Source organism: Malaclemys terrapin, chromosome 13 (assembly GCF_027887155.1).
Source record: "Malaclemys terrapin pileata isolate rMalTer1 chromosome 13, rMalTer1.hap1, whole genome shotgun sequence".
NCBI classification, from domain to species: Eukaryota; Metazoa; Chordata; order Testudines; family Emydidae; genus Malaclemys; species Malaclemys terrapin.
The window spans coordinates 14,959,755-14,974,062 of NC_071517.1; the positions used below are offsets into that span (position 1 = coordinate 14,959,755).

The window sequence follows — 14,308 nt, forward strand, 5'->3', positions numbered from 1 at the left end:
GGATCTTGAAAAGTGTGTGTTGTGGGGTATTGATCATTATAGCAGTGAAGATGAGACTGCAGGTTTTGCATCTGTTAGGGCAGTGTCTGGTACTGGTTTGAGTTGGTGTATCCTGGTCTGTGGGGAACTTGCTTCTGATGAGTTGTTTGAAGGCCAGAAAAATGGATTTGCTAAAGATTTTTCAGGATGTGGTCCCCATCAAGTATGAGTTGCAATTATTTGATACCCAATATGAGTGCCAGTATGGGGTGGTATGTGATAACTAGGGATGTGCAGTCAGTGGCTTTTTTTTCTGAATTGAAGCAGGTGCTCTCAGGGAATTAGGGTACCCTGGTCTACTTCTCTGATGGAGAAGTTTGGTGAAGATCATTTTAAGTGTGTTACACGTGTGTATCCTGGATTTTTTCCTCAGAGCATATTCTGTGGTATCTGAGTGCCTGGCTGTAGATAACTGATTTCTTGGCATATCTGGATTGGTTGCTGGATCTGTGAAAGGGTTCTATTGTTGAAGCTGATTGTGGTGTTTGGGAAGTTGATCTTGGTGCAGGAGCATTGTAGAGTGTTTGATGGATGGGTGGTGGTAGTTCAAGTTGTGGTGGAAATCTGAGGGAGTTTAGGTCATCTGTCCAGCAAATGAAAATATAATTGATGTATCTCAAGTATGTCATTGGTTTTGTGGAGCATGGTCCAGAAATTCTTCCTCAAGGTGGCCTATGAAGAGGTTGGCATATTGGGGAAACATCTTAGTACCCATGGCTGTTTCCATGGTTTGGACAAATTGTTGTTGAATATAAAGTTGTTATGGGTGAGGATGAATGGATGAATTTGGCAATGTATTTGGGGTGGATATCTGAGTGTTGTCCATTTTCTTGTAGATATTTGAGGCAGACAGTGATGCCGTCATCATGAGGGTTGTTGGTGTATAGGGAAGTGAGATCCATTGGCCAATATGGTGTTCTGAGAGAGTTTGTTGGTTTTGTGGTGTTTGTGGAGGAAGTAGGTTATGTTCTGGAGGAAGCTGGCCCTTTGTGTGGTGAGTGGTTTGAGGATGGTTTCTGAGAGTCCTGATATTTCCTGAGTAAGAGCGCCATGGCCAGATATGTTGGGTCTGCCTGTGTTCCCTTGTTTGTGTGTATTGGGAGGCATGTAGAAGATCCGGTGTGTGTTCATGGGGGATGAGATGGTAGAGTTTCTCTTGGAGTTGTCTGCGGAAGGATTTGATGAAATCCTTAAATTCCTATGTGAATTGTGATATGGGGTTCTTAGACTTCTTTATGGGAAGTGGTGTCCGGGTTGTCAGTTGGCCTTGTTTATGTAGTCGTCATGGTTGAGAACTATGATGTCATCCCCTTTGTTTGGTGGCTTGGTCACTATTTGGTGGTTGGATTTCAGGGGCTGTATAGCTGTCTTCTCAACAGAGGTTGGCCCAATAAAAGTTCACCAATGGAAGTTGATCTAATGAGATATTACCTCCCCCAGCTTGTTTTTTTCATATCCTGGGACCAATACGGCTACAACAACACAGGCAAAAATGGAAGATGTCTTTGAGTCCAGTGCTCCCTCAGTTCAGCCTATTGCACTAGCAAAAGTGGCTAGTGTTGGAGAAATGCAGTTTTCTTGCAATATGCAGGAGGAAGTTAAGGAAATGAAAATCTAATTCTCCTCTTTCTGTAGGATTCAGGCAAACTGAATAGCCCTGTTCCTATTCAGGTAAACTGAATAGCTTCTGCACATCCACGCTTGGAAGGTGGTAAGGTGATAGGGAACAGCCAGCATGGATTTGTGAAGAACAAATCCTGTCAAACCAATCGGATAGCTTTCTTTGATAGGATAACGAGCCTTGTGGATAAGGGAGAAGCGGTGGATGTGGTATACCTAGACTTTAGTAAGGCATTTGATATGGTCTCGCATGATATTCTTATCGATAAACTAGGCAAATACAAATTAGATGGGGCTACTATAAGGTGGGTGCATAACTGGCTGAATAACCGTACTCAGAGAGTTGTTATTAATGGTTCCCAATCCTGCTGGAAAGGCGTAACGAGTGGGGTTCCGCAGGGGTCTGTTTTGGGACCGGCTCTGTTCAATATCTTCATCAACGACTTAGATATTGGCATAGAAAGTACGCTTATTAAGTTTGCGGATGATACCAAACTGGGAGGGATTGCAACTACTTTGGAGGACAGGGTCATAATTCAAAATGATCTGGACAAATTGGAAAAATGGTCTGAGTTAAACAGGATGAAGTTTAACAAAGACAAATGCAAAGTGCTCCACTTAGGAAGGAAAAATCAATTTCACACATACAGAATGGGAAAAGACTGTCTAGGAAGGAGTACGGCAGAAAGGGATCTAGGGGTTATAGTGGACCACAAGCTAAATATGAGTCAACAGTGTGATGCTGTTGCAAAAAAAGCAAACATGATTCTGGGATGCATTAATAGGTGTGTTGTGAGCAAGACACGAGAAGTCATTCTTCCGCTCTACTCTGCTCTGGTTAGGCCTCAGCTGGAGTATTGTGTCCAGTTCTGGGCGCCACATTTTAAAAAAGATGTGGAGAAATTGGAAAGGGTCCAAAGAAGAGCAACAAGAATGATTAAAGGTCTTGAGAACATGACCTATGAAGGAAGGCTGAAAGAACTGGGTTTGTTTAGTTTGGAAAAGAGAAGACTGAGAGGGGACATGATAGCAGTTTTCAGGTATCTAAAAGGGTGTCATAAGGAGGAGGGAGAGAACTTGTTCACCTTAGCCTCTAAGGATAGAACCAGAAACAATGGGTTTAAACTGCAGCAAGGGAGGTCTAGGTTGGACATTAGGAAAAAGTTCCTGTCAGGGTGGTTAAACACTGGAACAAATTGCCTAGGGAGGTTGTGGAATCTCCGTCTCTGGAGATATTTAAGAGTAGGTTAGATAAATGTCTATCAGGGATGATCTAGACAGTATTTGGTCCTGCCATGCGGGCAGGGGACTGGACTCGATGACCTCTCGAGGTCCCTTCCAGTCCTATAATCTATGAATTATGGGATGCACAGGCCTGGACTGGAACATCCTGCTAGTGTGAAGATGCAGAGTCCATTTTGAAGAACCTGGGTTACAAGTAACCTTAATTTACCAGCATCTGTTAGTCCCTACGTGCTCTCTCTCCAATGCTAGAAGGGATTGTTGAGGAGGAGGAGGAAAGAGAAATGTTATGTCTGAGTGAACTTACCTCTCTTCTCCTCTGTTCTTCATGTGAAGGTGCAAGAGGCGAATTCCAAGTTTGACCATGATGCATTACAGGAGATGGAACTGGCTCCCATCCAGAGGAAGATTGAAGCGCGGTCCGCAGAAGATTCCTTCACTGGCTTTGTGCGCACCTTGTACTTTGCAGACACCTTTTTGAGAGACAGTGAGTAGAATGAGCTCTCCCCCAGCCACACTCTGCACTAAGTGAAAAGAAAGCACTATGGTCCTCTCTAGATCATAGACCCAGCACCTCCCTTGTTGTACTCCCTGCAGCACTGAAACTATTCAGTCTAAAGCCAAAGTAAATGAGTGAGAGCAGAGCTGCTCTGTATGATCACTGCCAGCTGCTGATTGACCCATGACTAAATGAGTTCACCTTGGGGGAGAATTTGAAGTATGTGGCTTTCAAATAGGATGAAGCTTCTTTGGTCTTAAACGCCATTCATAGTCTCTTCACCTCTGACTGCCAAAAGACAATCCCCTGACAAGGAGAGGATGTGGTTCCCCTTAATCCTGCTGGGGATGCATCAGATACCAAACTGATCCTACATCTGAATTTCCCTCTAATCACGTATGCGCTTGGGTTAGTGTGAGCATATACACATTTGCATACAGACAGTAGAACCACTCCATGTTTAAAAGTTCCTGGAGAGACACCCTGCTCATGGGCTTTATCCCTGCTCCAGGTTCTCGCCACTGCCCCTCCTTGTGGGCAGGCACCAATGGAGGCACAGTCTATGCATTCTGTCTGCGTGTTCCGCCAGCGGAGAGAAGGATGGATGAGCCTGTCAGAGCAGAGCAGGGTGAGTATCACTCAGTAGTGGGAACATGTGAAATGGTCCTAATGGGATCAGAGGGGCTGCTATGTACTGCTAGAAAGGTGCAAAGCTGTTAGTTATAAATGAAGAGCAAGATGACTTGGAAACATGATGGTTGGCCAGGAGGAGAGAGCAGTTTTGAGCAACAATAGCTTGGAGTTCAGCTTTTGCTTATACAGTAGTACCTCAGAGTTACGAACACTTCGGGAATGGAGACTGTTTGTAACGCTGACCAAAACATTATGGTGGTTCATTCAAAAGTTTACAACTGAACATTGACTTAATACAACTTTGAAACTTTACAGTGCAGAAGAGAAATGCTGCTTTGCCTTTATTTCAGTAGTTTACATTTAATACAGTACTGTACTGTATTTGCTTTTTTTATATTTTGGTCTCTTCTGCCTGATTGTGTACTTCTGATTCCAAATGAGGTGTGTGGTTGACTGATCAGTTCATAACTCTGGTGTTCATAACTCTGAGGTTCTACTGTAAATCGATTCTACTATCCCCTGAACCTCTTTAGTTTTAATTCCAGTTAGGCTGCTGCTGAAGGCACTACCCCTATACTCAGCCATTGAACTCTCCCAACAAGACATTTTCTCACCTCCATCCCCCACTTTCTAGTTTATCATTCTGCTGGGGGGGCCCATTATAGCCTTTCATTCCACCGTTAATAGTACGTGTGTCTAGGTTAAAATGAGCCAGTTCTATCAAACATGGTAAAAGTGGGAATCTGCTGTCTTGCTCATTTAAAACTCATTTGACCTTGTGCACTTAGTTAGGAGGCAAAGGCTCTAATTTATGAGCTAGTGGAGTCCATGGACCTTGCCTAAAATTATCACTAAAAGGTGACTTTTTGGGGGGAGGGATAGCTCAGTGGTTTGAGCATTGGCCCGCTAAACCCAGGGTTGTGAGTTCAATCCTTGAGGGGGGCCATTTAGGGATCTGGGGCAAAAAATTGGTCCTGCTAGTAAAGGCAGGGGACTGGACTCGATGACCTTTCCAGGTCCCTTCCAGTTCTATATGAGAGGTATATATTTCCATATAAACCTCCATACACTAAGGGTACGTCTACACTACCTGCCGGATCGGCAGGTAGCAATCTATGTATCGGGGATTGATTTATCGCATGTAGTGTAGACATGATAAATCGATCCCTGATCGCTCTCCCGTTGACTGCTGAACTCCAGCTCAGCGAGAGGCGGAAGCAAAGTCCACGGGGGAGCCGCAGCCGTCGATCCCGCGCTGCGAGGACGCAAAGTAAGTAATTCTAAGTCGATCTACGATGCGTCGACTTCAGCTATGCTATTCTCGTAGCTGAAGTTGCGTATCTTAGATCAATCTCTTTTTCCACTCCCCTCCTCCCCCCCCCAGTGTAGACCAGGCCTAAATGTGACTGTTTTGAAAACGACTGTATCACCATTGTATGCTTTTGCCTGTGGTGCTAATCCGGGAGGTGTTTTTTCAGAGCAAAAGTACATTAGGTGACCATCATTTAATTATTCCTGCTTCAAATACCAGTTTTTGCAATGACACTTGCTTGGACGGTGCGTATCAGTAGTAGTCTCAGACGACATGTTGATGGGTGCTTTTGGGGAAACCTACAATAACAGCCTAATCCATTTATGCATTTATTAAACCCTTGTCAGTTGGAATTTGGAAACCATGTTTGAATTCAGTTTAAATGCCCATTCTAGTTAAACTGGGTTCTAAAGCTGTTTGACCTCACAGCATGAAAGGAGTTGAATTATTAGATGCACGTTCTAGCCTAGGATGGCTTTAACATGGCTGATCAAAATGCTTTAGAAACTACTCTTGGTAAAGTGTCATTTCTAGAATCATGGCTTTAGGGCATGCAGTTAACTAACATTTTCTACAGATACAGGTGCTGGTGCATAAGCAAAGGAAGCAAACACAGAGAGCCACATAGGTCTCTCCTTTAATAATAATTAATAATAAATTAATAATAATAAAAAAATTGCTAGATGGAAGACTCTAATTGGGTGTAGAAATGCACCATTGTCTCATTTCAAGAGGACGTGTGTGAGTTCTAACACTGTATGCTTGTCACAGCCTCTCAGCTGGTATCATACCTCTTTTTTTTTTTCTTCCTCACCCTTCTCCACATCTTGTCTGTCTAGCCAAGGAAATTCAGCTGATGCATAGGGCTCCTGTTGTGGGGATACTTGTCTTGGATGGGCACGGCACTCCCCTCCCAGAGCCGCTAGAAGTAGCACATGACCTTTCTAAAAGTCCTGATATGCAAGGCAGCCATCAACTTCTTGTGGTGTCTGAAGAGCAGTTTAAGGTAAATACAGTCCACGTGCATCTCGTCTGATATAAATTCCCTTTTTTAAGGTATTGATCTGTACTCCTAGGGATGGATTACAGTAGCCCCTAGGAACTGCAGCGTAGGATTAGGCCCCATTATGCTTGGCACCATACAGACAAATGAAGACACTCCCTGCCCCACAGAACATAGACTTGGTGTCAGGGCAGAACTAGTGCATGAAATGGACAAGTGGAAGTGCGAGTTTAGCATAATGCAGATGGAGAATATAGGAATGTTTGTAGATTTACTTAAAACTCTTTGACAGCTGCAGTAATTGGCCATTGGGAGAAGCTTTAGATTCTGCAGATTAGAGTTTAGGGGACATGACTCTTTAAAAAGGACACTGAGAATTGGCAAGTGTTCAAAAATTGTTCTCGCTGTTTTTGCAGAATAGCTACATAACCAGTAATTGGCTAGTTTAAGGAAGGAGTCTCTAGGAATAATTTATCAGGGATCTCCTTGTCATTTTAATGTGGTAGAGTCGGCTGTTGGGGTTAATCTCAGTTTTTCCCTGTGGATATACTTTGTGGCTGGAGGGGAAAGGGTTTGAGAGGACAGGAATTAAGTCGTAATGAGGCCTTACATTTTCTCCCAGTGAAGTCAGTGGCAAAGATCCCATTGACTTGAGTGAGAGCAGGAACAGGCCCTGAAGTTGAGACCACGGCTGGCTACACTTATGCCTGTTCAGTATCCCATGATATCCAGGCCTCATTTTAAGCAGGAAGGCAGATTCAGACCTTCATTTCTGTGCATGCTGTTGGGCAAAGATTCCCTATGAATCAAGGCTTTGTTTAAGCAGGAGGGAGCAGCACCATTCCTGAGCAGGGGTTGTGGGCAGTGTACAGCGAGGAGGTGTATTATGTGGCTTTTTTTTCCTCCTGGCAGGTATTCACGCTGCCCAAGGTTAGCTCCAAACTGAAGCTCAAGCTGACAGCTCTGGAAGGCTGTAGGGTACGAAAGGTGACAGTTGCTAACTTTGGCAGCTGCAAGACTGATGATTATAGTGAAAATGACCTGGCCATCCTCACTAACCTGGGAGACATTCAGATCATCTCTTTGCCCTTCCTCAAGTTGCAGATCCGCTACCCCTGTATCCGTAAGGAAGATGTGAGTGGCATTGCTTCCTGTGTCTTCACCAAATATGGCCAAGGTAATGGCACAAACAGCGTAAGCTCCCCTAGATCACTCGCCTCTGCCATATTTTTGGAACCCTTGTTTCACTGTTCTTTAAACTTAGCATTGGTTTTGCTTCCATAATGAGCATGTTGAATCCTCTTTGTAGCCATTCAGATCCAACAGACATTAGGTGCTAACTCACCTCGCAGTAGAGGGTGGTGTCCGGTGTGTTCCATATTTCTTGTCAGGCCTCAAAATAAGACGTCTGTATTTTGGCATCTTCCTGGGCTGCTGGATAGCTCTTCCTGAGTTACTGCTCCACAACACTGTCATTTCAAACTGGCATCTGTGGAAGAGCTCCTCCCAGGCCACTCGCTTTCCCCTTTCACATCTATAAAAGGGAGGGAACAAACCCATAGTGTAACTGTGGGAAGAGTGGGTGCTGCTCAGGCTCTTGTCCTGGGGGTTGTAGCTGAAAGAACTCTCAAACTGCAGGGTCTCGGACACGTGGCACACAGCAATCCTCAGTTGGTCAGTTGCTGGCTTGACCCCTTAACGAGGCAGGTGCAATGCGCTTCTCCAAAGCCCCAGTGCACTGGTTTGGAGGAAATATAAACAAGATGCCTTTTCTGTGGAGAGCAGAGTACATATAGATCTCATTTCCTTTTAGACTGGGATTCTGGCTCCTGAGCATGCGTTCTCTCATGAAGCAAATGCCCTTTACGTTTTCCCCTCTAGGTTTTTATCTGATTTCACCATCAGAGTTCGAGAGGTTCTCCCTGTCCACCAAATGGTTGGTTGAGCCCCGGTGTGTTGTGGATACACCAGAAATTACGGGCAACAACTACTTGCACAACAGATCTGGCATGGAGAAGGCTACAAGGAAATCCAGGTAGGACTAACTTAAAAAACTGTTGGAGCACCTTACCTCTCTCTCTTTAGCTTTTCCATTATGGCTTGTGTTTGAAGGGTGGTCTACTTCTAAATCTAGTCTCCCTGGCTTGATCCAGACAGGACCATGCTACTCTGAGTTCTAAATGTTCTTATTGTCTGCCCTTCTCCCCCTCCAAGCTCACTGTGATACATGAGGGAGGGATAGCTCAGTGGTTTGAGCATTGGCATGCTAAAGCCAGGGTTGTGAGTTCAATCCTTGAGGGGGCCACTTAGGGATCTGGGGCAAAATCAGTACTTGGTCCTGCTAGTGAAGGCAGGGGGCTGGACTTGATGACCTTTCGGGGTCCCTTCCAGTTCTAGGAGATAGGATATCTCCATATATTATCTTGTGGAGCCAGAGAACCCTTTCTTTCCAAAAAGGACTGGACAGGGCTTCCTTTGAAGACTGTTAACATCACTCCAAACTGATTGCCATGAGGTAGAGCCCTGTGCGGGGTTGTTCTTCAATCCTGCTCCGCTATTATGGCAGCAGGTCCTGCGGGACTCTGAGGATTCCAGTCCCGCTGCAGGGCTCTGCCATAAGGCAATGTAACTTTCTCCCTGGTCCTTTCCCTACCAGCTGTCTTACATTTCCCACTACCAACTTTCTATGAGTGACATCTTTTGAGGACATTGCATGCAACTTCCCACCTCTCCACCCATTTGCACTTTGTCATATTACTTGTTTGCATTCTATTATGTAGCAGACTGGACTGTTGCTTTGTAGTTTAAACCCTGATGTTCTTCCTTGTGAAAGCAGATCTTCCCTAGAGGTGATGCGTTTTGATGCAGGTCCCCTAGGAGGGGTGTTTAAGAAAAATTAGGGAAGTTCCCTAGTGACTAGAACTCCTCATCACCAACCATCCTAATGCTTCTCTCAGCTGCTTGCTCAGGACACCCCTCTGCATTAGCATGCATGCTCTGACTGACCCAGAGGAATCTTTCCTTGTCTGATCTGCCAGGTATGTACAAGAATCTACTTGCCTCTCTGATACACTTTTCTTTAAACCTTTTTCCCCAGGGAATCAGGCAGGAGTTCTGGTGACCCTGGAGAAGATGATGGTAAGCAGGCAACAAATGTATTTATTTAACTTAATGACGTGTATAAACATTTTTTTAAGCCTTTGCGATTGGTGGTCATATTTTCTTCAAAGAAAAGGGGTGAGGAGCTGTAGTGTTGGGAAGAGGGAGATACGAAGATAAATTTGAGATTGTTCTCTCCATGAGAAGTAGTCATCTCAGAACCTTCAGGTGACCTGGACGTGTCAGGTTCTACAGCAGGCCGATCTTGGATTGTTTTTAGAAAGGGAAGCCCAGTCGTGCTATGAAGAAGGGATTGTGGGTGTGAGTGTGGAGTCTTTTACCATTTAACAAGCACTTTGCTGTGATGCTGTCTCTAGAACAAGCCAAGCTGGGCTTAATAAGTTTCCACCTCTTTTTTTGTATTTGTGGTGTTTCCCATAGTTCCTATCACTGTAGCGTTCTAAGTGCATATTGCCTTTATCCCCCATGAAAAGTTGCTGGACATCAACTTGTTTTCTACCTTTCAGAGAGGAAATCTGGGAGGTTGATGGAACATGCCTTACTCAATGATGAAAGTGAGTGAGACAAAATTGGAGCTGCTGGGGGGGGGCAGCTGCATTGGTTGGTGGGGGTGACGTGTAGCTGTCTCTGGTGGAGGCATGGACTGTTCATCCTCCTGGTTACAATAGACTCTTGCAGCTCCAGAAAGTACATAATGCCAGAATAGAATTATTTATTTGCATTACTGTAGCCCCTAGGAGCCCCAGTAATGGACCCAGGACCCCATTGGGCTAGGTGCTGGACAAGCACAGCAGGAAGATAGTCCCTCTCCCCAAAGATCCTTAACAGCTTTATTTCATGGATTGGTGAGGATGGGAGGGTCCTAAGGAAAAAAGATAAGAAAGCTCCACATCGCTGCCTACCTGCTTCCATTGTTGCCTAGCCCTAATATACATAAGGAACTTCACTTTCCAGCAGTACCCAAGAATGAAGGGCCAGCTGGAACTGGCTATCTTCCTGGACTGCTAGCATGCTGGTGCTGGCAGCATTCTGGAGACACTGCCTCACTTCTGTGTGCCAGCCCCTTATTCAGAGTTTTATTATGTCAGAGACTAGTACTGCAGAAGAGGCAGTGATATTTAAAGGTCTGACAGTCATGGAGGAGGCAGGAAGACAGATTTTAAAGGCCATTCTGAAATGAGGTGCAGTAGAAGTAGCATGTGCAATCAAGCTCTTAAAACAACCTCACTGTAAATGTTTACTGATTCAAGCAGAGGACCTTGCACTTCTGCTCCCACTTCTCACTGCTCTTTAACTGTTTGCTTTCCAGAAGTTCTGAAGGAGATCCAAAGTACCCTGGAGGGGGAGAGAAGGTGAGTACCCTGTGACCAACCTTCCTTTCTCCCTGGTGAGCTGGTAAAGGTGGGAAAACGGGGAGAATATCCAGCACAATGGCAGATATTGTTGCAGTGAAGCACTAGCAACTGCTCATATGTGTGTGTCGCAAACTGGTCCAAAGAGAAACTTGTTCTACGCAAGAACAACTCCCTTGAGGTTTTTATGAATAATCCTTTGTCTCTTTCTCTTGGAGAAACAGAAGCGATCACATTTCCATATCCCAAAGGAGCAGGACTCTGAGTACTCGCATACAGGTTCAAATCAACCCACATTACTCTATGGGCAGGCCACATGGGCTTAGGTGGCTGAAGATGGGACTTGGGACAGGAACTCTAGGGATCTAATCCTGGCTCTGCACTGACTGTAACTTGGACATGTATCTCTCTGCTCCAATTCCCTATCTCTACACATAGGCAATAAGTTACCTCATGGGTGCTGGGCTTTAACTCCTGTCCACAGAACACTTTGAGCTGTTCAGGTGACGGGCTACAGACGTGCAGATGAATGACTGGCATTATAATTGATGCAAAATACTTTAGCGCTTGGTGGGGTAGGAAACCCAGGGTTTCCAACGATCTGCGGAGAGGATGAGTGACTGCCTGACACACCTGCATGTATCTATCCAGATAGGGTGATTGCATTGCACTGATGGACTTTGCTCCCTTGTCATTGCAGGAGCTATGGAGAGAGAAATTCAAGAAGAATTCACGTAGGACATGGACTAAGTAATGGAGGAGGTAAGTGAAGCCAAGGGTCTTTCCAGGCTCTGGTGCAGCAACATGAGGCAAGAAGCAAAGGGTCGGCATTCCTAACAATCTGGTGCTTTACATTTACATGGCACTCCGGAGTGCGGTGCTCTACAGCAGCGGTTCTCAACCAGGAGTATGTGTACCCGGGGGTATGCAGAGATCTTACAGGAAGTATATCAGCTCCTCTAGATATTGGCCTAGTTTATAACAGGTACATTAAAAGCACCTTGCAAAGTCAGTACAAACTAAAACTTCATACGGACACTGACTTGTTTGTACTGCTCTGTATACTATACACTGAAATGTAAGTCCAAGATTTATATTCCAGTTGATTTATTTTATAATTCTATGGTAGCAATGAGAAAGTCAGCCATTTTTCAATAGCATTGTGCTGTGACACTTTTTTGTATATGTGTCTGATTTTGTAAGCAAATAAAGTGAGGTGAAACTTGGGGTACACATGACAAATCAGACTCCTGAAAGGGGTACAGTAGTCTGGAAAGGTTGAGAGTCACTGCTCTACAGATCACCTCATCTGACTGGATGGGAGCCTGGTGGCTGCCTGATATGTCTGTCAGTGTTTGAGCAGCCTGGGTGCCACCTGAACAAACAAGTGCTGCCCCAGTCCTGGACGGAGTGACACAAGTCCTAAAACCCCGTCTTGCATTTTAAGCTGTTGACATTTGCTGTGGGCTCTTTTTGGGAGACCTGCTGGTAGAGAGAGGCTCTCTAGCTGGGAGCATTGGGGCATGTAGAACTCCTTCGCATGCCACTACCCTCTCCATCTCTTTGCAAGAAACCATGAGAAGGCTAAGCTATGGCAGGCCTACACTGCAGCATCGCTGCTTGTGCTGCATTCAGCACGGCCATGGGGGGGGGGGAAACCCTTACAGGGTATGTATGATAGCCAGAGGGATAAACCAACTTGTCTGATGTGGATGTACAGGCTGCCTGTCTTCTCTAAGGGAGTGTCTGCCAGCCAGGGCATAAGGCCTGTTATTGGGATTTGCATAGGGATGTGAGTTGATCTTGTGAGCATTGATGTGAACCCCAGATTAAAGATCAGACTGGCATGAGCTCTACAAACCTTATATCCAATATGTTCTTGAATCGGGAGGGGGTTGGTGGTGAGGGGGAGTTATCTGTCCAGAATGATCCTAATATGGTGCCGCATATTCTTTCCCTAAGCGGAATGATCAGACCTCAGCAAAGCCGCTGTGACTTCCTGGCATTGGATTGAGTGCCATAACACTACTGACTGGGAAAGCCGTCCCATGGAGAGGAGGCTTCTACTTCTCCCTGCACAGCGGGAGATAAAGCTGCGACTCAGCCTCTCCTCTTCCTCTCCCCCTCGTGCCTCACTAGAAACCACCACCTCCTCCTGGAGTCTGCCTTGCACGGAGGCCAGAAGCAGACTGCCTGCTCTGATGCACCACAAGCCTCTGTGTACGTCTTTGTAACTATTTTTAATGTTTGCACAATTATCTCTTTTCTACTGGGCTGGGTTTTAAATTATAAATGTTACTGCCCTGGGTGCAGAGTTTTAATAAACACACTGTTACCTCTGAGTGGTTTAAGATTATTTTTTGTACAATTTTTTAAATCGTATGGGTGTTTGTTTTAATGGAACCGTATTTTAATGTACTTTTTTTAAAAAAATACAAAACAAATGAAATAATATATCTGTCATTTTAGATCCCTGTGGCTGCTGTAACTGGTATTTGAATGAGGCATTCTGGTTAGGTTTTGTTTGACGGTACTGTTAACTGGTTTTAAGGATTTGGGTAGAATCTATTTTTGTAGCTGTTCAGATTGGAGGAAATTTAATCGAACTTGATTTGTCTCAACACTACGTTGCTCTTTGTGAAATAAATGAAAACCCTCAATTACCTTTGTGGTCATGGTCTGCTCCAGTATCTGTCACTTCGACAAAAGCAGGGACTCGCTCCTCTGCATGGTAAAAGCAGTGCAGCTTCAGGGGTTGGGACTCTCACCAGCATCTGCTCAGAAACTGACATGAAAGGCCACTGTTGCTGATGAACCAATTCTAATCAGTGCATGTGTCTGATTAGAGGGAGGAGCTGTTAGCCTTCACACTTGCCTCCTTCACCCACAGAAATCCTCCACCCCTAGAAATCTGATCTAGAAGCACTTCTAACTCTATCCCATAGTAATTCATAACATAATTAGAAAATCCTGGGGACTATCCTGTGCTGGTACTGAAAACTAGCTTGGGCGAGGGGGGAGAGGGAGAAGGGGAGGCTGTACAGTACATCCAACCAGCTGTGAGCCTTATGGAGAAGCTTTGAGTAGGAGAAACCCTTTTGAAAGAAATCTTTCCCTCCCTCTCCATCCCAAATCATGTGTTATCAAGCTAAAATTGAGCTCTTGTTTTCATTACTAGGCCGTTAATCTCTTCCCCACTCCACTTCTGTTGGAGGACGGATGTTGGTAAGGAAGAGGTGAATGTGTTGATCTACTGTTCCAAATCTACTCAAAAGACTTACGAAGGAGAAGTTGGACTTGTTTAGACTTCCTGGTACAGGGGGCTGCATAGCACCTGTGTTTGAAGCAGTAACTTAGCTTTTTCAAGTGCTTGCTCATGTCCATTCATGTTAGGTTTGCGTGCCCACTACATGCACCAGTGCCGGAAGTTTTTTCCTCAGTGGTATCTGTAGAGGACCAGCTCTGGCACCCTCTGGAGTGGCGTGTGT

The 14,308-nt window shown here is 45.1% G+C and overlaps 1 protein-coding gene across 1 annotated transcript in view; it reads left to right on the plus strand.

Moving 5' to 3' along the window:
• The window catches only part of LLGL2 (LLGL scribble cell polarity complex component 2), a 52,619-nt gene extending 39,136 nt beyond the window's left edge, over window positions 1–13,483 (plus strand). Inside the window, exons 17-26 of the mRNA XM_054047488.1 lie at window positions 3,238–3,388; window positions 3,912–4,028; window positions 6,185–6,351; window positions 7,261–7,525; window positions 8,230–8,383; window positions 9,446–9,486; window positions 9,975–10,022; window positions 10,778–10,820; window positions 11,521–11,582; window positions 12,783–13,483. Coding sequence (XP_053903463.1) covers window positions 3,238–3,388; window positions 3,912–4,028; window positions 6,185–6,351; window positions 7,261–7,525; window positions 8,230–8,383; window positions 9,446–9,486; window positions 9,975–10,022; window positions 10,778–10,820; window positions 11,521–11,582; window positions 12,783–12,790 — 1,056 coding nt within the window. The 3' untranslated portion in view covers window positions 12,791–13,483. The remainder of the gene's footprint in view (window positions 1–3,237; window positions 3,389–3,911; window positions 4,029–6,184; window positions 6,352–7,260; window positions 7,526–8,229; window positions 8,384–9,445; window positions 9,487–9,974; window positions 10,023–10,777; window positions 10,821–11,520; window positions 11,583–12,782) is intronic.
• Window positions 13,484–14,308: the final 825 nt, after the last annotated feature.